The 23,002-nt window shown below is 47.2% G+C and overlaps 1 protein-coding gene across 2 annotated transcripts in view; it reads right to left on the minus strand.

Moving 5' to 3' along the window:
* Window positions 1–10,207: 10,207 nt before the first annotated feature.
* The window catches only part of SYT5 (synaptotagmin 5), a 482,978-nt gene continuing 470,183 nt past the window's right edge, over window positions 10,208–23,002 (minus strand). For both annotated transcript variants that reach the window (XM_069638084.1, XM_069638075.1), the window contains one exon: window positions 10,208–21,182. In XM_069638084.1, coding sequence (XP_069494185.1) covers window positions 20,973–21,182 — 210 coding nt within the window. In that variant the 3' untranslated portion in view covers window positions 10,208–20,972. The remainder of the gene's footprint in view (window positions 21,183–23,002) is intronic.

Below are 23,002 nucleotides of genomic sequence, written 5' to 3' on the forward strand. Positions count from 1 at the left end.
TCAACTCTCGTAAGTAGTACTAATTATTACATTATGCTATTGTACCACTGTTCAGCCAGTATTGCTATTTGGGGGATTCTAGGGTCACTTTTTGGGGCCCTTCAACTTTTTGCTTTTACTCCTTGTCTTTATTGGTTCCTTCATCTCTTTTTGGTGGCCAGATAGCCTTCTCTTGAAGTCCCCTTCCATTATATCCCTTTTCACCTTACATAAGGTATGTCATACTTGGAGGCCCCTTAAGGTGCCCTATCCTAACCATTTTTGCCTTAGTGTGATTATTTCAATATGAATTGGTTTTAGACAATAGGTTGGTAGCTGTGCTTTAATGTTTACTTCTTCAAGGGTGCAAGCCATTTTACCTAATTGGCAGCCAAATGCACCTTTTTGGTAGTCATTGAAGTACCAATGTTAAAAAAAAGCCTGCTCCCAGCCATTTTCTTTTCTTGGGCTTCCCTTTGCTTAGGAAACCACGGGGTGGGCTCAAAATGGCTGTCTGACCATGTGGACTCTTTGTGTGCCCGTCATGGTAGCCTTGATATTGGTCTTAACTAATTCAGGCTAGTTTAGGTCCATGGACTATCCCTCTCACTTCCTGTTAAGGTTGATTTGGCTGAGTCGCAGCCCCAATGACCAAACAGTATCTTTGGCCATCTGAGCCTCTGCCCCAAGCCCCTTTTTGAGATTTGCTGGCTGGCCTGTGGCTAAATCTCTTTCACTGGGGTATATAGGTTCTGCCCTGCCCCTAACTCATTCTCTTGCCTGCTGGTTCCTGTAACTTGGAGGTATCCGGTCTGCTGATCTGCTGAAGGAGATTTTCACCATGACTCCTGCTGTTTTGGCTGTTTTTAACCCTTACCTGGTCATACTGGCTAGGTACAGTGGTTTTGGAATTCGGTGGTTTGGTTTATTTGCTACTAGAAATAGCCTGTAATGACATGGATACTGGAACAGCAACTTTGGATATCATACATATGTTTTCTTCAGCTTCTGCTTCTTCTGCCCCCTTTTTAGCTCCAGTTGTGTTTGGATGACGAGACAAATAATCTGCTGTATTGTCACACCCAGGCTTGTATATGAATGTGATGTAATACTCTTGCAGTTGCAGGAGGCATCTTTCTATCCTGGCAGGAGGATGCAATGCTGCTCCTGACATAATGGGGACTAATGACTTATTATCAGTAATCAATGACACTGGCTTGCCATACAGATATATGTGGAAATTGCGGCATCCCCAAAGCACTGTTGGCACGCCTCGATCTATCTGAGAGAAGCGTGTCTGTTTCCAACAACCCCCTACTTGAATAGACAATAGTCACAATCTCCCTGCAGTGATCATTTTGTTTGAGAACCACTCCCATGCCAAAAGGACTCACAAACACAAGGCGTTCCAATGGTCGAGCCGGGTTGAAGAATGCCATAGTTGCCGTTGACAAGAGGACATTTATTTTGTTGTACAAAAGCATTGTCTTCCAGCAGAGTAAATGATCACAGTGGGTCCTTCTTCGTCAACGTATGTGTAGGTTTCGATACTGTTGCCAAATCATTGATTAATAGGTTACCATCCCCAGAAAACTCCTGACTTTAGATAGAGCTTTTGTGGCAGGAGCCACATGAATGTCTTCCAGTTTTTGCAGATCTGCCGAGAGGCCTTCTGCCTGAAAGATATATGCAAAAAAATCCATCTTTTCCTTTAGGAATTCACAATTCTCTTTATTAAGAGTCCAACCTTGTTTCCTAAAGATGTGTTTGGACCTCCTCTAGGCGTTCCACTACATTGGACGCATATATCAAGATATCATCACTTATCTTAAGCATGCCCTGGAGGCCAGCTAGCACACTGCAAATAGTGTGCTAAAACACATCCACAACATAGGAAATACCAAAGCTGATCCTCTTCTACCTACAGAGCCCCTCATGAGATGAGTACTAAAAGTAGTTATGTACCTGGAATCGGAGTTAAGAATCAGTTGAGGATAATCTGCATTGAGGTACTATTTTGAAAACACTGAAGCCCCTCAGAGGACTGCAACAAAATATTCCATGATCGAGTAAAATGTCTTTCGCTTTTGACCGCCTTGCTCGGCCAACACATGTCAACGCATACGCACACTGATCCAGGCTGTTTAGGCTTGTCCGCTATCACAATTGGGAACACCCAAGGGGTAGATCCTGTCCCCTTCTCAATGATGTTAGCCTTGACCAGTTTATTTAGTTCTTCCGCCACCTCATCCCGTATGTGGAAGGGAACTCTTCTGTGTTTCAGGGCAATCTGCTGTACCATGTCATGTATGTGTAGTCATACTGATGTCTTTATTAGACAGCCAACCCTTAAAAAAAGACCTTGTACCTCTCCGGCAGACTGGCCACATCTTTGAGGTACATACCCTAGGCAAAGGGTGAGCAGCGGGGTTGTCTCCGACATTTGCTTCGTGCTCTTAACATACTAGATACGAAGAAGACGTCTCCTTCCTCTTCTGGGTCTTCTTCCTCACGAGGTTGTTGAGATGCTTCCACTTGCGCAACCTTTGTCTTTGCTTTCTTTGTGTTCAAACGCACTCTAGGGCATTGCTGTGAGAATTGGGAACCACACACTCTTGCAAAATGATTCACTCTTCTGCATATGCCACATGTTTGTCCTTTTACTGGGCAACTGCCTGCGTGAGGCAACGTGCCTCCACAATTGCTACTTCCTTCCGAGTGAGCCAGCGCATTCTCAGACTTCGTGTTAATGCTCATTGGTTTTCCTCTTGCCTTGGCAGTTGCACATACACCTTCCACTTCGGTGGCCATTCACAAAGCCCTCTCTTCGGCTAATTGATGTGCTCTGGCAAGCTGTAGGATTCTTGATAATGGTATTGCCGGTTCTAGTAGAATGTGTTGCATAGTATGACGGAATGGCAACCCTGAATTACTTGCACCCTCACTTCATCCTCCTCATTAATCAGAGTACACGCCAAAGCCAATTGGCATCCGTCGCGCAGGAAAGGCATCCACGCTCTCTTTCTCGCTCTGCCTGGCATCACGCAACATGAATCTCTTGGTTTATAGTCATAATGTAGAAAAAAAAATGTCGACTTACAAAAATGTAGAAAAAAAAATGTAGAAAACAATAATGTCGAAAACCTATACATATAATGAAAAGAGTCAATTTTTAGAAAAAAAAATGTCGAAAAAAATGTCAATTACCACTATCAATAAATAAATAAACAAAAAGAGTATCATTTACTAGGGGGGGTCCCCCCCAACCTCCCTCACCCAACACCCCCCGGCCACCCCCCCCACCACCCTCTCACCCCTCATACTCAACACATTTTAATTATATATATATTTATTTATTCGAAAAAATGCTAAAAAATGTAGAAAAAATTCGACATTATTGTTTTTTGACATTATTGTTTTCTAAAAAAAAATTCGACATTTTGACTTTCTACATTATTGCATTCTACATTATGACTGACCACCGAATCTCTTAGATTCAGCCTTTAGCATGGGGCTGAAAGACTCCTCCAAGGCCACCCTTGCAGTCTGATAACCAATGATTAAAATATATGGTTTTTCGGAGGACACCGCCGTGTATAGCAGTGATGATCGCTTGGCATTGTCGTCATCTTCCCTGCTGGCTGCTAAATACATCTCAAGCCGCTCCATCCCTAGTTTGCCTCTCGAGCCCTGGTCACAAGGATCAACCAGCATATCAAATCAGACATAGGTGTAATTCTTCCCATGATGTCTCTGTTCACATCCCCGGCATCCGCAGCCATCGTGTTACCAATGCATGTGCATGCAGGACCAACTGGAAGGACTTGCAGGATACCAGGCCTGCTAAACCCAGAAAATCCTAACTTGGACTAGGGCGCACAAGCTCTCCTCCGCCTGGAGCTGTGACCCACACTCACTCAGCACCTGCTCACTCAGCGCCTGTAATGTGGACTGGCTCATGGATGGGATCGTGGGGTGATGGTGTGGAAAACATTAACGGGGCGGAAAGATACAGTGATTGTCTTAACTTCAAGTGTGTCTTTCAATACTTCGTTTCTGGCAGGAAGGACCCCTGGCTCTTACCTCCGCAATGTGCCAGAAACTGGAGCAGCCATGTCTCAGCCCCCCTCCATCCCCCCAACCAGTGTCAGTTGTGTAGAAGTGATCAGGCCGTGCCTCAGGAGCTATGGTTATAGGCAGGGCTTTAAGTGGGATGGGACTAGCTGGAGCCGAGGCTGAGTAGGCTACGAAACAAATTCTGAGACGGGGCTCTGTCGGGGTTCAATAAAGCTTTTTTTCTAAAGCCTGAAGCTCTCGCATATAAGCAAGAGCTACAGGCTTTAGAAACAAAAGCCTTTATTTTTGATTGTGTCACTGACTCTGCTGCCAAGCACCCCTTTCATTAGAGATGCAGGGGTGATGATCCCTGCATCTCTAATGAAAGGGTGTCTGGCAGGCGACACAATAAAAAGTCAAGGCTTTCTTTTGTAAAGCCTGAAGCTCTTGCACAAGTGCTTCAGCCTTTACAAAAAAAAGCATTGCCTTCTTTTTGTGTCGCCGACCCCCCTCTGCCAGACACCCCTTTCATTAGAGATACAGGGATCATCACCCTTGCAACACAGGTAAAGTGTGATGGTCCTCCCATCTCTAGTGAATGGGTGCCTGGCAGGGGGTCAGCACCGCAATTAAAAGCCTAGATAACAATTACCTGACATGAATGCTTGCAGTTAGGGCATGGCCTCGGCCGGCCCTTTTGCAAAATCGAGCTGGGGCTCTTATGGGGGCGTGGCTTAACAGATAGCATGCAGGTCGGGTAAATTGTTGCTTGCATTTAATGGCGGTGTTGACTCCCTGCTAGGCCACGCCCGTCTATGAGCCCCGGCTTGTGCTGCAGGCCACTTAAAGCACTGGTTATAGGCGTGACATAGGCACCGAAAGCACAGTTAAATAAACAAACAACTTTCTGTGTTAATTTTTCCGGCCCTCTGATGATGCTTCGAGTCAGCGCCCCTTTTATTAAACAGGTGGAGGGCGATATCCTTGTCAGCGCTCAGCAAGTATAAAAACCACGTGACTTTGGGACACAGAAGTAGTGTGTGCCGAATGAGCGTGGAAGGTACACGTAGCGCTGACCTGCTGGGGTTTAAGAAATGCTCTGTTAGAAACCCATTAGGTGTGCAGGGCTAGACTGGACTACAGAGAACTCTGGCGGGCCTCTGCGCCATGGGACTCTTTGGTGAGGACAGCCTGCCTTTCTGCTCTTCTTAAACTCCCTCCCGTGCACCTCATCATCTTCCCACCACCTCTCTTCACCCCCTCATCTCTTTGAAGTAAAGTGTTTGTTATAAAGCTTCCAATGTGTTGTCGCTCACTCTTCACAAATGTTAAGTCGGTTATTTTGCAGGGACGGAGTAAGATGGAGTTCTGTGTAGGCCTGAGGCCTAACCACCCCCACAGCCCCCAACCTCTCAGGGTTACTAGCCTGTAAGAAGGGAACACTAAATCGTAATGCAATGTTTATGATGCATTTTGGAGATTGTTTAAATGTACTACCGCTGAAATATGTCTCTGGAGGAATGAAATGTGTGGCCTTGCTTTTCGAACATCCCACACATAGCTAATCCCAGCCCCCTCCCTCCCCCCCCCCGAAGCTTCACTTGCATCTTCAAGTTTCATCTGACAGGAACCATCAAGCGATTTTCTTAACAATTTCCAATTATTACATTCTTTAGAAACCGAATAGGCCCCTATACACTCTGGGCAGGAATGTGAGTAAAGCGGCTGCTTTGTCATCAGAAGTGGACCTTGAATTTTTAGGACAAGGGGGTCTCTTGCTAAAGACGCTTGGGGCAGGTTGGGGTATCACAACAGACGGTCTTCTGTGCTAGAGCCAAGACTGAACGTGGGACCAGGGCTTTAAGTGGGGTAAGAAATCGAGGGGGGGCCCTCATTTGGGGGCGTGGCTTGTGGGGGCGTGGCCTAAAACGTACGCAAATCGTAAGGTATGCACACACATATATATGCATGTTATATATCTGTGTGCGTACCTTACTATGGTTTGTGTACTTTGCAAGCCATCTTTTCTAAACATAGAAATATTATTTATTACTATGTTTAGAAAAGATGGCTTGCAAAGTACACAAACCATAGTAAGGTACGCACACAGATATATAACATGCATATATATGTGTGTGTGCATACCTTACGGTTTGCCTACTTTTCAGGCCATTTTTTTTTTAAACATTTCGATTTTATAAAAGATGGCTTTGAAAGTACACAATTCAAGCCATCTTTTATAAAACTTTGACTACGGACAAAATTGTCCTTCGGCAAAGCTTTATAAAAGATGGCTTGAATTGTGTACTTTTCAAGCCATCTTTCATAAAGCTCGAAAAATGTCGAGGAATCCCCAGGTTCGCCGAGGGTTAAAGACGCCTCGGCGACCTGGGGAAACAAAGGCACAGTAACTGCCTCTGGTGACCCCTCGCGCGAGAGGTCATCAGAGGCAGTTACTATGACTTACAGAAGTGGCAGCCAGGCACAGCATCGCTGTGGTTGGCTGCCACTTCTGTCAGATGCCTGACTTCATGGCAGGCGCATCTCCCGTCGCGGCTGCCGCCGCGACGGGATAATGCATCCCGCCAATGTTGCGTGCAGTGGAAGGGGGGGCCCCGGCAGGGCCCCGGCTCAGTCCCACTTTTTGGAGACTGCCGGGGCCCGGCCCCGGCAGGCCCCGGCCCACTTAAAGCCCTGCGTGGGACCAACACTAGCAAAGCCTTGGAGCGCTTGTGAGATTAGCATCCATGAACTATCAACAATACTGGAGAGCTATGCAGCCAGTGGGCCTTTCTCAAGCTGCCCACCAGTGAGCACCAGCAGTGTGCATACACTTCCTGCTCAAAGAAAGGTTTCCTGTGTAGTCAAAACTGCTTGTTTTTACAAGTCAGTTGCATCAATCACATAGACATAGAGACACATAGGGCCTCATTACAAGTCCAGCGGTAAACCTGCCGGTGCTACCAGCGGGTTGCCGCCGGACTTGCAATATTTACCAGCGCCTGGCTTGCCGGTAATACCCGTGTATTACAACCCTGCCGTTCCAGGAAGTCAGGCGTCGGTAAACTGTTAATCACCAGTCCCATTTGACCCAATGGGACTCAATGGGAATGGGGACCACGGAAGCACCGGTGCCGTTAGGCTTACCGGCACTGTTGTTACCGGACCGACACAATCAGAATGAGGCCCTTATCCTCTGATGTCTGGTGCAGCTTTTATTGATCTTCTTCTCTAGTGGCCGAGGTGAGGTGGCTGTTGCCAGTGCAATACGGACCCATTTGATCCATCATCAAGGCAGTTCTCAGCCATGCAGAACATCGAACTTTCAGCCCTTAGCATGGCAGAGAAACACCAACCTACTTGCCGAACCGTGCTGATAAACTCCCTGCTCGCCCAGTCGCTCTGCTCCCTACGGGAACCGTCAATCACCCCGGTGGTGGCACTTAAAGCTTTCTGTGGTACGCATCCTCGTCCCTGAAAACGAGGAAAAGGGTGCTTTTTGAAGTGTTAAATATGGAGGGTTGCCTCCGTGAAATCCTAATGAGGGTTTTTTTTTGGGGTGGGGGGGTGCTGGCCATATTTCTTTGAAGTCTTATCTTTTATTTCTGGGTTGGAGGAGACACAAGTGTGAAATGGAGAATGCTAATGGGCCCTTTCCCTGACAAGTCACAGATCGCTGGGAAAGGGCCACAGGCATTCCAAAGCCCCTCATTCTGTGTGTACTCCACAGTAAATGCCTGAAACACATGAGCCAGATTTTCTTTGTCTCTAGCTAATCTGCGATGTGTCTAAGTTGACATGAAAACAGTGAGGTATTAATGCATACACACACCAGCACATTTCATTCAGGAGATGCTTGTGTGAAACAATTCGGTGAGTCAAGAGGAGTCCGGCAATACACAGAGATGGTGTCCGGTCAAATGGTCGAAAATAAATGGTCGAATGACCATTTGATCGAATCAAAATGGTCGAAAAAAAAGGTCGAATTGATTTATTTATATATTGTTTTAAAGTTTTGGTTGCTTAAAAAATAGTTTTGATAAAGAAAAAGGGGGGCTTAGGAGGATAACCCCCCATAAAATAAAAAAAATAAAATAAAAAAATATTTGACCTTTTTTTTCAACCATTTTACTTCGATCAAATGGTCATTCGACCATTTGGTTTTCGACCAAATGACTGGTAACCCACAGAGATGCCGTTGTCTTGTGCAGGTTAGGCAATTTGAAGAATCGGGGTGTTGTCATTTTTTTACACCCTCTTTGATTTCAGGAATACCGGTCATTTACAATGAATATTGAAAACAAGGAAATGGGGTGTTTTAAAAAATTGGAGACGCATGGGTACAACTTTAGACTGAGAGTGCCGCCACCAGGCCATTCAATCCCTGTGGCTAATTCGACTGTGGTTTTTGTGTCAAGTCGACCTTCCTTACATGGAACCTGGGGCATAGCCCAAACTGGTTTTATATTGATGGGGAAGTGAATGGGAGGGGATCATTTCACTCAAGTCACTAGAACAATAAGTGTAGCGGCATGCTTTAAGCGCCCCTACTCTATAAATTGACACTTTTGTTTACACGAAGTCCCAAAGGTGATGTGCAAGTGAGGACGAAGCGCCGGCACATCCCTTCCCTTGCCTGAAATAAGGTTTTCTGAACCAACTGGCCTCGTTATGAGTCTGGCAGTAGCCATGCTGGTGACTTTCCGTGAGCTAGGCAATAACAAGGCATAGCATTAAAAGCAACAACATACATTTAGTTTTGTGATGTGTGCTGTAGAAATGGTCAGTCTTGTTATTACCGGTCACATTTTCCCCATTCTTTTCAGCGTTGTCACTCATATTTCTCCCACCAAGCGTGATCAATACTCTGCGCCTCAATTCAGTGTCGCCTGCTCAGGGTTGAGCTGGGGTTGGAGAGGGACCAGTGAGTGGTTGTACTTTCAGGGATGCGGTGCCCTCCATGCAACTGTCGTCATGTGCACTATGTACTGGAAAAATAAAACATGCTAAAACAGGTGACATCATTCATAGTGCAAAAAAAGTAAATAAGTGCACTAGTGACCTGTGTGTCGATCGCGCTAATTCTGACTATAATTACGGTTGAACACAACAAAACAATGAAATGCTTTACATCAAGAGCAAAACACACACAATCATTTTGTTGAATCTACTCCATTTGTTACGGTACGCGATAAGAGCCACACTGCAGTGAACTGAACTGAATTTTTTGTGACTACATGACAATTGGGGCCTTCAGGAAAACCTTAGGCACAAGTCCATCACAAAACGTGTGTATGATGCACTAGAGCACTACTTTTCAGTTCCATACACTGCAGCTCACTACAACATCTATTCTGATATTCAGCACGACTATAACCTTACAGCCTGTGGCCAACTACGACATGACTATTGGCAGGAATTACCTACATCTTTAGCCTTGACAAAGACCCTTGTCGGTTGAAACACGTGTAGGACAGGTAGGCGGTCCACTTTCATTCTACATTGTTAGATTTTATTCAAATAAGCCTCGAATTATTGATATTTCAAACGTTATTCAACAACAAAATGATTTTGCGTGTTTTGATTTTGATATAAGGCGTTTCATGTGTACACTCTTAAGTATAGTCAGAATTAGCGCGACAGACACACTGGACACTTGAGGCCTGATTCACTGACGTATTTTATAATGGTGCAATCCCATAGGAAAACGCTCTGGGAGTCAGGCTCTTGGACTCTTATCAGGTATCCGCAGACAAATTCGAATGAAAAAACACAGGCAAAAGAATGCCGAATTTTTGTATTCAAATGTTTTGACTTTTTTTGCAAATTAATTGATGGGGATTGGGGTAAAAGCTTAGATTAGGCTATAGGGGGAATGTTGGGTCTGGGTTGTGGGATTTGTCCCCCCGCATTTTAAGTCGAAATTTTAAATTCCAAAAATTCGGTATTTTCTATTCAATCTTTTCACAGACAACTCTCTTATCAAACACACGTGGTGATGCAAGTGCGTCGCCACACATCACCTGAGTGCACACAGCTTATTCAAACAAATATTAAATACAGATCGTTACGTCAGGTACAGTTAGAAAATGAGTGTTCTGTGAAACGAAAGCAGTGCAACCGGATCCGTCATGCTTTGGCACCCGACAACTTGCCACAACGACACGAGCAATTTATTTTTAAATATATATCTTTCATTTATTCAGTAACAGACAACTTTTACTTTTCATTCAAATACATAAATATTAAAATATGTTCGAAATGGAACCTTTATTAAGTACAGTTTTACAGCTAAACAAGAGGTGTCAAGGAAAACCACAGCTCTATGGGTCGGCAATGGGGTACGTGGTCTGACGTCTCCTGACGTCATGATTGGATTCTTGGTCCCGGTGCACAGTACGTTGTAGTGTGATAATGTTGGGAGGCAAACACACCTTAGAGGAACATTGTGACATTTTCTGACACGGGGCTGCCTCTACCCTGTGCCCTATTGGTCTTTCAGAGGCTTGTTGTGAAATGTTGTAATTCTCCTCTAAGGTGCTTGCCTCTAATATAGGGTGGATGTGTCGCTCCCATGTCAGCAGCCAATCAGGAGCTATGTGGCAATGATGTTTGCTTATTCTGATGGTCTATTGTCAGGCAACAGAACGAAAATTGGAGGAGGGCTTTAATGGCACATTCAACCCCTCCTCTAGACCTGCCTTACCCAGACGCATTAGAAACTGCAGTTTTAATTTATGCAGTGCCTTGCTTTTCATGGGACCTCAGTTTAACACTTTAGAAACAGTATCCATGTACTGACCTCAATAAGGCAATAATTCTGGAAAGGGACAAGGAGTGGAAAGTCCTGTGGCCTGCTGACAGTGGGGCCAAAGAGGTGCCCGGGCCGGCCCAGGCTGCCTTGCTGGCATGATGGGGGTGATGCTTGGGTGTGTGTGCCCATGTAGCAGGAATGATGTCTAATTGGGCAAGTATTCTAGGTAGCCCTCGATTCTTTCTGAAACAACATGCAATGAGAAGGTGCCGCCACCCAACCAAAGGTGACAGTCACTCGCTGGACGTTTCTCCGTCGCGGCACGACCACATTTAGAGTAGGATAGAGGCCGACTGCAGAGGGAGCACTGTCAGTGCATTGTACAAGCATGGAAACAGCAACATATCAACATCACAAAAAGATAGCAAGTAAAGGTCAGCAAAGGGCAGATTGTGGGCGCGTGGTAAAAGGCATGGGCAAATCATAACATGCCCGTGCCCCTTCCTGCAAGAAGGAAAAAGGAGACAGAAGGACATGCAGGAATGCCAAGAGAAAGAACTAGTAAATAACTAGAGTGAAAGTTAGATAAGTGAAGGATGAAACAATAAAGTAGTATACACTGGAGGGGAAAATACAAGGAAAAAGAGAAAATAAAGATGAATTCAGCTGTGGACACCAAATGGAGAGAATCAGTGAAACAGTAAACAAAATGTCAGAAAAGTGTAGAAAGGGAAGAAGAATGGTATAAGGAAAGCAACTTCAAATGGAGATTAAAAGGCTGAGAAAGATGAATACAAAAATGAAGAGGGGAGAAAAAGAGAAGGTGAAAGCATGAATGCGAGAGTAGAGAAAGATCAAGGTTGTTTATTAGAGGAAGAAAATGCAATGGAAAAGCAAGCATTGGGGTAGAGCAAGAATGGAGGGAAAGGGCAAGGGAGTAAGAGGATAGAAATAAAGAGACCCAAGAGGCCAGAAGATAAAACAGTATCACAATATTGTCATCACAAAATAGTCTATCAAAGTATCAAAAAGACATCAGTGTTGGTCCCGGAGATTCTCCTCATGGAAATCCCTTGATCCCAGGCAGCGTCCGCCCTCCACATGTGATGTGTGTAAACCAGAAACCCTGCAGGCTCCAGCTTCACACACTGACACTCCATCACAAGCACCCTTTGCAACTCCAACAGGCCATACAGGGGACTCCAATTCAGGCGGCATCACCTCCTACAGCAAAGCCCATTCGGTTCCAACACACATTCTCCACGCCTGCACACACATAGAAACTGCATCAGGAAGGCGCATGAGCCTGACCGCCCTGGGGACATGTGCCTCAATGACCCTAGAGGAGGCACCACCACCCCACTGCTCCTCTTCCACCACCACCCCAGTCCAATCGCCAAGGGCACGATATAAACTGTATGCAGCGACTGCTGCTCTTTGGGGCACTGTGTTGGAATCAGATTGCCCGGCATGTATTTATGGGAAGTAGAATATCTATTTTTTTCTGCACCCTTTGTTTGCTTTCTTCAAAGGGAGAGAGATTGTTTGTTCTTTGCTTCAAAGGGAAATTTGACAGCTCCCCGGCAGCCCGGATCTAATCAAATGAGGATGCCGGGGAGCCAAAACAGGTGCATCTACGCTGCAGATTGTCAGGGGAGTCTCATCTTCAAGGGTATTCTCTTACCACCTGATTAAACACGACTGTTAATGGACGAGCAGAGGAAATGGGATTTGGGAGGAGATAGTCGTGTACAAAATTGAAAATGCTTTGATTTTCCATGCTAATTCCAGAACAGGACTAAAAGATGATGGTCAACCTTGCTCCACTGTGGGCACCAGCAGAAATCTCGTTCGCTGTCTGAGAAGTCTTCGCTCCCCAAGAAGAGAATTAATCCAGGGAACACAGGCACCTCCAGCATCTGCAAAGAGACAGGTGAGCTGTGCCCTAAGGCCAGGGAGAAGATTGCAAGACCTATGTCCACCTTAGGTTGCTTTGATGGTTCAAATGGGTCAAGGACCGCAGATAATCTCAAATAACGGAGCATTGCCGATGCACGTCTTGACAGCTCTGTGGAGGGACCTTCCTTCAGATGCCCTCGAGCTAAACCGAGTGGCCACCGAACACAATGTCTCCTCCCAGACATTTCTGGGTGTGCTCTTTGGTGGGAGTCTGGTTCATTTATTCAAATGAATATATTTTCACCTTTAGAAGAGGACCTTTTTAATGGTCGAAAGAAGCAGTGGCATGAATCTGTACGAAGCCTGGTGACCTCAATCCAAACACTGTCGATTTTCAGTGAGAAGGACAGCATCCTGAGGAGAAAGAGGTAAGGGTGCCATTTTCGATGATTTACTAGCTAAGGATCACAGTCAACTGGCGCAGCACTTGGGAATTGTGGGGTACCTGCAACACACGCTTACCAGGGCTTTCAAGTTAGGAAGCATGAAGTGTTGCTAGGTCTGGAAAAGATCCGGGGCTACACTAATGCCGGGACTGTCTGTCGAGACTCAGGGCTAGCTAGTCTTTTGGTTGTACCTCCTAAGCTTCTATCCGGGGCTACAACCAAAAGACCCGGGGCTATAGCCCCCTCAGCCCTCCCTAGCAACGTCTCTGTACAGTGCAAATCAATGGTCTCCAGATTTAGGAGCCCTTGAGCCACTTAAGTCCTTTCTTCAGCTCTGCCGATTCAGAGGACCTCAGCAAACTTCACAGCTGTGCTCATTGGGACACATATATTGTTAGTCCTGGCCTCCCAGTACTCCTAGAGGTTCCCCAACTTAGCTAGAAAGTTCTCTCACCCTAAAAGGCACCACACATATCCTACAGAAATGGTACAAATAAGCTGCTAATACAGCCAATCAGCAGCTTGTTAGGGAGTTTTGCATTATTCAAAAATAGGTTACAATGTCATACAAAGCGTGGCATATAACTGAATCTCGCCGTTGCCCAGTCCATCTATCAGGGGCCTAAACCTGTAGGGAATGCCCTAATAGGCCCATGAGCCAACACATAGCTGGCCCTGCATGATCGAAATGGCACAAGCAGGCTACGCTTCATTGTGGGTAACTGTTCTAGGCAAGATCCAGGGGCGGAGCCTACTCTGCCCTGTTACTGTCCACTAAACAAAATACTGCCCCTTTCCAGCGAGGATCCCGAAAACAGACGGAGTTAGTGGCATAGGGAAGATGGCTGATTCGCTGGGACATTTCCTTTCAGAGCCAAAGCTCTTGGAAGTGGTCACAGTTGGGGGCCGAAGACATGGCTTTGTCAGTGGGAGTACCTGTGTTCCAAGCATGACCATCGATCAAGGAAGAGCTTGGGCCCGCGGGCCTCTGAATGCCTAGGGGATGCAGATAGCGCCGTTTATAATATAGACTGTGACGGCAAATCAGGACAGTCGGCCAATCAAATTGATCTATGTACTGCCTTGTCTTGGCACACAGTCCATATATACGGTCTCAATATTTTCCATTGCAATCTCACTGTTACACCACTTTGTTGGTCCACAGTTCTTTAAAGGCATTTCCAATTCCCACCTCCGCCCACTGCAACAGGTATTTCCATGCCTATACCCGCTTTCTCCTGTCATTTCTTTGCACCCGTTTCCACAGGTTTGGATTCTTCAGCCACTCCTGTGGGGGCTTTCTGTTGATATCAATTGTCATTTGGGTCCCATTCCTGTGCACTACAGGTCTTCATCCTTCTCAAGAAGTGACCTCAAGAAGTAGGCCCCACTTACACGGGCAATGCTACGCTGCGTTCTGCCCCCGGCCACTGTTTCCTCATGCAGGTGAACAATTATGCCCTGCGATCTCACTCGGCGCTGCCTCCTATCCCTCCATCTCATCTGCACGGGCAATAGTGCCCTTTGTTTTGGTTGCGGCTTATAATGACCCTTCCTTTCTTAGTGCCAGCGTCTTGTCTTCTGGCTCCGACCTGCCGTCACCCCATCTGCATGGCCAATGGTGCCTCGTGTTCTAGGTCCAGCCTACTGTCGTCCAATCGAGAAAAGCAATTTTGCTCTGATCTGAGTGCAGCCGGATGTTTCCACATCTGGGTGAGTAATGGCACCTTGTTCCCTAGCTCCGGCCTCATGCCTCCCTAGACGGGCAGTGGCGTCCTGTGATCTGGTTCTGGCGTGTCGTGAACCTCACTAGAGGCACAATGGTTGGTGCCCTTTGTACTGCTCCGACCTGCTTCCGTAAAGTCTCGATGCCCAATAGTGTCCTGTGCTCCTTAGAGAACATTCGGCGAGATGGCCATTGGTGTGCTGTGGCCTGCTATCTCCACGGCCAGATGACCATTGGATCCCTGCGGCCTGTATGGTTCCCCTTCTTCACAATCAAGGATGCCCTGTTTTCTGTGCTTTTCGTGCTAGCTGCGGAAACTACTACCCCATCTAGATAAGTGTTTCCCTAGCGGTCCACCAGGGTGGGACTGGGGCATAACATTGTCTTGGGCACCATTGAAAAAGTGGCCCACAGTTGCAAATGGCAATTCATTCCCTTTGTTACAGACTGTTTGAATAGTGCAGAAGGGGGAGTTGTTGATAAGAATAGATGCAAATTGTGCATTTTAAAGATATTTATTCAGCAAAACTGGTCAAACCTACTAGCCGCATAGTGAAGTAACTCATAAAACTGGCCCACATTGGCTGAAAAAGGGTTCCACTTTTTGGTTAGGGCATTGCCCCATTTCCCTACAGGCCAGTCCGAGCCTGCGGTCCACCCTAGCTCTCAAACATGAGGCTTCTGCCATTTTACCTGCACTCCCTAGCACCCTGGCTCTGCGGACACTTCCTTTGCAGTTTCTCTGGTGGGTGGCATGTCCGGCATCGCAGTGTCTCAATGTCGTTCCTCCCATTGACTATTAATAGTAAAATACTTAAAAGAAGTGATTGTCGTAATCGGTCTTGGAAAGCGGGTGACATTCCATTTCAGTAGAAATGGCATCTGTTCCAGTGGAGGTGGGATCCATTCCTGCAGAAATGGAATCTGCTCCAGGAGAACAGCCACCAACTCCTGTAGATGTTAAATCTGTTCCAATTTAAAATCTGTTCCAGGAGAAATGGAATCCGGGTGTGTAAGATTACAATTAAATTAATTCCAGCAAAGGTGGTATCTGTTCCAATAAAACATGGAACATTTACAAGTGGTAATAAAATGAATACCGCTAGAAATTGAAGCATTTTCAGTAGAAATCAATTCCAGTTAAATTAAAATAAAACAATTCCAGCAGAAATGGAATTTACTCTGTTAAAAGTTAAAACGCTTCAGTACAAATGCTATCAGTTCTAGTAGAAATGGACTCTTTCCCAGTTAAAATGAAATCCATTCCAGCAGAAAAGGAACGCCAACCCCATTCCAATTAAAGATATGCCTATTCACTTTTAATAGGACTTCCGCTCCGCGCTATTGTGAACCCACAGCCCGCCCACCCCCCATAGGACCGGTATCAATAGATATTTTAAGAAAGAGGCAGCGTCCTTCCCCGGTGCCTGCAATTGAGCCCCAGTGCTGTGCAGTTCTAGGTAACAAAAGTCCAGGGTGATGATGTTGAGAGGGTTCCTCGCACACAGGTCAGGGTGGTTCTTCTGAGAGGGTTCCTCGCATACAGGACAGGGTGGTGCTGCGGAGAGAGTTCCTTGCATACAGGTCATGGTGGAGCTGCTGAGGGTTCCTCGCACACAGTTCAGGATGGTTCTTCTGAGAGGGTTCCTCGCATACAGGACAGGGTGGTGCTGCGGAGAGAGTTCCTCACACACAGGTCCTGTTGGAGCTGCTGAGAGGGTATGGTGCTGCCTGGAGGCTTCCTTGCACACAGTTCAGGTTAGTACTTCTCAGAGGGTTCCGCGCACACACTTCAGCCTGGTGCTGCTGAGAGGGTTCCTCTCATAAAGGTCCGGGTGGTGCTGCTGAGGCTTCCTCACACACATTTCAGCATGGTGCTTCTGAGAGGGTTCCTTGCATACAGGACAGGGTGGTGCTGCGGAGAGAGTTCCTCACACACAGGTCCTGTTGGAGCTGCTGAGAGGGTATGGTGCTGCCTGGAGGCTTCCTTGCACACAGTTCAGGTTAGTACTTCTCAGAGGGTTCCGCGCACACACTTCAGCCTGGTGCTGCTGAGAGGGTTCCTCTCATAAAGGTCCGGGTGGTGCTGCTGAGGCTTCCTCACACACATTTCAGCATGGTGCTGCTGAGAGTGTTCCTCTCATAAAGGACCGGGTGGTGCTGCTGAGGCTTCCTCACACACATTACAGCATGGTGCTGCTGAGAGGGTTCCTCACATACAGGTCGGGTGGTGGTGCTGGGAGGGTTCCTCACACACAGTTTAGTGTGGTGCTGCTGAGAGGGTTTCTTGCATATAGGCCAAGTTGGTGCTGCTGAGGGTTACTCGCCCACAGTTCAGCGTGGTTCTTCTGAGAGGGTTCCTCGCATACAGGACAGGGTGGTGCTGCGGAGAGAGTTCCTTGCATACAAGTCATGGTGGAGCTGCTGAGGGTTCCTCGTACACAGTTCAGCATGGTGCTTCTGAGAGGGTTCCTTGCATACAGGACAGGGTGGTGCTGCGGAGAGAGTTCCTCACACACAGGTCCTGTTGGAGCTGCTGAGAGGGTATGGTGCTGCCTGGAGGCTTCCTTGCACACAGTTCAGGTTAGTACTTCTCAGAGGGTTCCGCGCACACACTTCAGCATGGTGCTGCTGAGAGGGTTCCTCTCATAAAGGACCGGGTGGTGCTGCTGAGGCTTCCTCACACACATTTCAGCATGGTGCTGCTGAGAGGGTTCCTCTCATAAAGGACCGGGTGGTGCTGCTGAGGCTTCCTCACACACATTTCAGCATGGTGCTGCTGAGAGGGTTCCTCTCATAAAGGACCGGGTGGTGCTGCTGAGGCTTCCTCACACACATTACAGCATGGTGCTGCTGAGAGGGTTCCTCACATACAGGTCGGGTGGTGGTGCTGGGAGGGTTCCTCACACACAGTTTAGTGTGGTGCTGCTGAGAGGGTTTCTTGCATATAGGCCAAGTTGGTGCTGCTGAGGGTTACTCGCCCACAGTTCAGCGTGGTTCTTCTGAGAGGGTTCCTCGCATACAGGACAGGGTGGTGCTGCGGAGAGAGTTCCTTGCATACAAGTCATGGTGGAGCTGCTGAGGGTTCCTCGTACACAGTTCAGCATGGTGCTTCTGAGAGGGTTCCTTGCATACAGGACAGGGTGGTGCTGCGGAGAGAGTTCCTCACACACAGGTCCTGTTGGAGCTGCTGAGAGGGTATGGTGCTGCCTGGAGGCTTCCTTGCACACAGTTCAGGTTTGTACTTCTCAGAGGGTTCCACGCACACACTTCAGCATGGTGCTGCTGAGAGGGTTCCTCTCATAAAGGACCGGGTGGTGCTGCTGAGGCTTCCTCACACACATTTCAGCATGGTGCTGCTGAGAGGGTTCCTCTCATAAAGGACCGGGTGGTGCTGCTGAGGCTTCCTCACACACATTTCAGCATGGTGCTGCTGAGAGGGTTCCTCTCATAAAGGACCGGGTGGTGCTGCTGAGGCTTCCTCACACACATTTCAGCATGGTGCTGCTGAGAGGGTTCCTCTCACTTTATGCTTGACAGTCGCAAAAAGGCCAGACTAGTTTAAGTGTGCTCAAAAGTTGTGTGTGGTACCTGAGAGCTGCATGGGGATCCGCCTTGTGTAAGTGCACCTTTTGGGCAACGTGGCTTGCTACCTGTGGGGATTACCTTATGTGATGCATCTTGACACAGAATCTGCAGTGTACTTCAATAGCCAACTTCTGAGTCAACCGACCAAATCTGTTCTTTTGGCCATTAGAGAGGTCTGCTCGCTGGCCAACTAAGGTGCAGAAGGAGGCTGACTCAGGGAAATGGGGGTATGTAGGGCAGGCGGGTCGCACCACATGTCAGGCAAGTGAAGGCCTCTGTCTCACTTCCACTGGCCTTCTAAGAAACCTGTCTATGCCCCCCACTGGGATTGGCCTGCCCGTGAGAATGGCAGGTGTTAGACTGCTCAGGTGCTCATAACTGTGTTGGCTGGACAGGTGGTGCCCTGCAACCAAGCACAGTTTTGCTGGAAACCATGTCCAGTGTTAATGAGAATATGTACAAGGATGAATGGCAGTGACCAAGCTAGTGCTTCCGGGGCAAGCAATTGCAGAAGCCTACATTCTTGGCACAGCTGCATGAGGTGAACGTAAGCGTAACTAGACATGTCCTTGCGATGCGGCTGTGAAAATGAATATCAATGCCTACTGAGTATTTGCACGGCTGAGTGATGGATGGCAAGCACTCACTCTTCTAAGCCACCGGCTCAATAGACTCCAATGCCTGGCGCACACTGGGACTGCCACTTCATGAAACCCCTTAGCCTGTGCTTGAAGTGGGCTCTTTGATGGCGTCCCTACGTTATAAATGTCGTCACGGCGTCAGAAGCGTGCACGGCTGGTCCGTAGCATCCGCAGCCTCGCCATGGGCCGCGACAAACCAACCGAATCAGGAAAGCAATGATGTGCCGAGCGGGGCAAGGCTATCTTAACTTTGCCCTTGTCAAATGAAAGGGAGCAAACGGATTCAGCACCAGAGGCCAGAATATCTAAGAATTGCACGAGGTTTGCTCTAAAACCTGGGCAAATGCTTTGAAAATGTAGAAGGCAGCAAACAGGTTTTGTCACAATCGGTATTATCTAAAAAAAACCTTTGCACTGGGACAAAAATAAACCAGACTGTTATTTCTATTATGTTTGCTGCATGACATAAAAAGAAATGTGTTTGCCACATTTCATTTTATTATAATTATCGGGCATAGTTAATAACTGAGTATGTTTCCTTTTTTTGGCGTGTGAAAACATGTTCGATAATACAAATTGCGGCGAAATCTGTTTGCTCCATTCCTAATTATCTAAGCAGTAAAGTCGGTGCAAAAGTCATTTGCTGCGCTTTTCTGCACCAGTGCAAAGATTCGATAATCTGGTTTTGCTGTTTAGATAACAGAAAAAAGGGAGCAAACAGGTTTTGCCCCAAACCCAATTATCTAAGAATGTTTTCCAATGGGCAAATATGAAGTACACTGTTTGCTGCAAAACATAAAAAAGAAAGTTAGCACAGATTTCTTATGTTTTTGTTGTTGCCGCAAACACAGTCAAAACTACAGCTGGATTTATTTTGCCTGAGTGCAAATGTTTTTAGATAATAAGGATCGGGACAACAACTGTTTGATCTATTTTGTACTAAGCAGCACAGCTCTCCCTTAGCACATTGCTTACATTTCTTTCCCTGGTGCAAATGTTAGATAATCTGGCCGCAGGTGGCATCAATTCTTTCAGGGGCCAGATTATCAAAGATTTGTAGTGGAGCTAAAAAGTGAGCAAATGCTTTGATAACACAAAATGGAGCAAACTGATTTTGTCACAAACCATATCATCTAAGAATGTTGGCACGTGGGCAAAAATGAATCAGTCTGATTTTTTTTTTAAATAGGTTTGCTGCGTAACCTACAATAAAAGGTGGCTACTCCATTTATTATGTTACACTGCACGCATCAAAAATAAAACAGCCTGCTCCTATTTTGGTGCTAAATTCATTTGCTATGCTTTTTTTTTGTACAAGTGCAAATCTTTGATAATCTGGCCCCACGTGTTGGGTGTTCGGTTTTGCCACTGAATGAAGATGTCATCACAGGGGGATCACAGCTGAGGGTCTAATGGGAGGAGGCCATGAGCGCGATGCCACGGTCGCTGCATGTAGGCTACTTTATCGGGTGCCGAAGGACTGGAAATGTTGTTACCTACAGAGGTAGTTGTGGTTAGGAGTTCATGCACGTGGATATTGCTGGTCCATGAAATTGACAAAAGGCCAGCTTGTTGCTGCACAAGGACCCTGACTATGGTTGATCCCTGCCAGATCCATGTCTCGCGCCACATCTCTCTTTCTCCCTCTATGCAGGACCTGTTGCAGTCACAGGGGAAAGGAGGTTGCCTCGTTACTGGGTATCACATATATTTGTTAATTTTCTCAAAATAACCACCATTAAAAAAAACGGGCAGGGTCTCTCAAAGCTTATGTCACAGCCGTCACAGCTCCGCACAGATATATACACACTCCAGCACCGGTGTGCGTCCCCAACCACACACCCGTATCCACGCACACTCGCACTCGCACACAGGAAGTGATATCATGAGGTCTTCATTCCGAGGGCCGCGTCCACTTCCTCCTCAGGCTTCAGGGTGTGCCACTGTGCAATAGGTCTCCTGGGGTTGGCCAGCATGTCAGACCAGTGCCGCAGCTCAGTGCCTGAGGCGTTGCAGCCGACAAACACCTTGCCGATAGCTTCGTTCTTGCCCAGCTTGTCATAATCCAAGACGGTGAAAACCACCAGCACTTTCTACAGTGGGAGAGAAGGGAAAAAAAAGGGGTTGAGTGAGATTAATGTAGTTTTAGGCGTGGACAAGGGTTTTTGTCCGGCCAACCTTTGTGACACACCATTTTGGCCCACTCATTTGGCAGGGGCCCCTTTCGTTTAGATGTCATGTCCCTCCCAACATTTTCAGCAAAGTTGCTCCACTGTGAACGGGAGTACAGTCGACCTCGATGATATGATATGGCATTTATAACGTGCCTATACACAAGTGTTTCAAGGCGCGACGAGGCAAGGGAGGGGAAACAGATGGAGGAAAAAGACAACAATCTTACTAGGCCTAGTGACATTGAGATCGCGCAAGTGCAAGGGAGAGTGTAGGGCAAAAGTGGTAGGCGCAAGAGCCATACAAGGGATCAAAAACAAGTAGTATGGCCAGTAGGTGGCAAGTGCAAGGGTTAAGTGCAGACAGCAGGTGTCCAATACGTGCAGGTGAGGGCACTGTAGGGTTGCAGATACAGACCCAAGTGCAGGGGTTTCCAGGAGGCAGTGCAGGGGTGGAACTGGGCAGGCCCGGGCCCAAATTCAGAGGGTAGCCAGGTGACCAGTGCAGTATCAGACAGGAGATCAGCAGGGTAGAGGAAGAGAGAAGGCAGAAGCAAAGAGGAAGGTCTTGAGGTCCGTCCGGAACCGGAGAGGGTTCTGCTCAAGTTTCAGAGAGGCAGTGAGGCTGTTCCAGAAGGAGGCACCAGCCAAAGAAAGATATACCCCAACTCATTGCTTGGAGAAGCGACTGACCCTGAGGGAGCTGGAGGTGGAGGAGCGAAGAGCTTGAGTAGGAAGATATTTACGAAGAGGGAGTTGGAGGTATTGCGGTGCCAGGACCCAGAAGGCCTTGTGCACTATGCAGAGGGTCTTCAACTTGATCCTTGCAGCCACTGAGAGCCAATGGAGAGATTTCAGGGCTTGAGAGATACGATCCCTGGGCTTGAGGCCAAGGACAAGTCTCGCAGTCCTGTTCTGGATGAGTTGTAGAGGGCAGAGAGTAGAGGCAGGCAGATTTAGAAAGAGGATTTTGCAGTAATCCAGCCTAGAGAGAACCAGAGCGCTGGAGACAGTGAGCTTCTGGGGGAAGGTGAGGAAAGGAAGAATACCTCTGAGGAGTTGCAGTTGGTAGTTTGGCTTCTTAGAGACATCAGAAATGTGAGGAGAGAAGGAGAATGTGGACTCTAAGATTACCCCGAGGTTCTTAGCCTAACAGGGGAGAGCAGGAAAAGGGCCAAGGGAGGCCGGCCAGAGAGTGACAGGAAAGTAAGGTGCAGGTGTGCCGATGAGGAGGATCTTGGTCTTACTGGCATTAAGGCAGAGATCATTGGCAGCAAACCACTCCTGGATTGCAGACAATCCGAGATGAGAGAGGGAGAAGAGGCGGCAGAGGGGGAGACTGAAAACGAGCTGGGTGTCATCAACATAGTACTGAAAGTTGCAGCAGAGAGCAGCAATGCAGTGGGCGAGAGGTGCCAGGCAGTGCTTTAAGTGGGGTAAGAGATTGAGGAGTTCCCTCGTTTGGGGGGGTGTCTTGCATGGTAGCAGTGGCCTAAAAAGTCCACAAACCATAGCAAGGTGCGCAAACAAATACATAAATGTATGTAAGCATTTATATATTTGTATGCGTACCTTACTATAGTTTGTATACTTTTCAAGCCATCTTTTATAAAAATAGAAATGTTACATATTTCTATGTTTATAAAAGGTGGCTTGAAAGTGCACAAACCATAGTAAGGTCCGCTCACTTGTGTGCTTACCTTACTATGGTTGGTGTACTTTTCAAGCCACCTTTTATAAAC

The sequence above is a fragment of the Ambystoma mexicanum genome, chromosome 1q (assembly GCF_040938575.1).
Source record: "Ambystoma mexicanum isolate Mex_15411 chromosome 1q, UKY_AmexF1_1, whole genome shotgun sequence".
NCBI classification, from domain to species: domain Eukaryota; kingdom Metazoa; phylum Chordata; class Amphibia; order Caudata; family Ambystomatidae; genus Ambystoma; species Ambystoma mexicanum.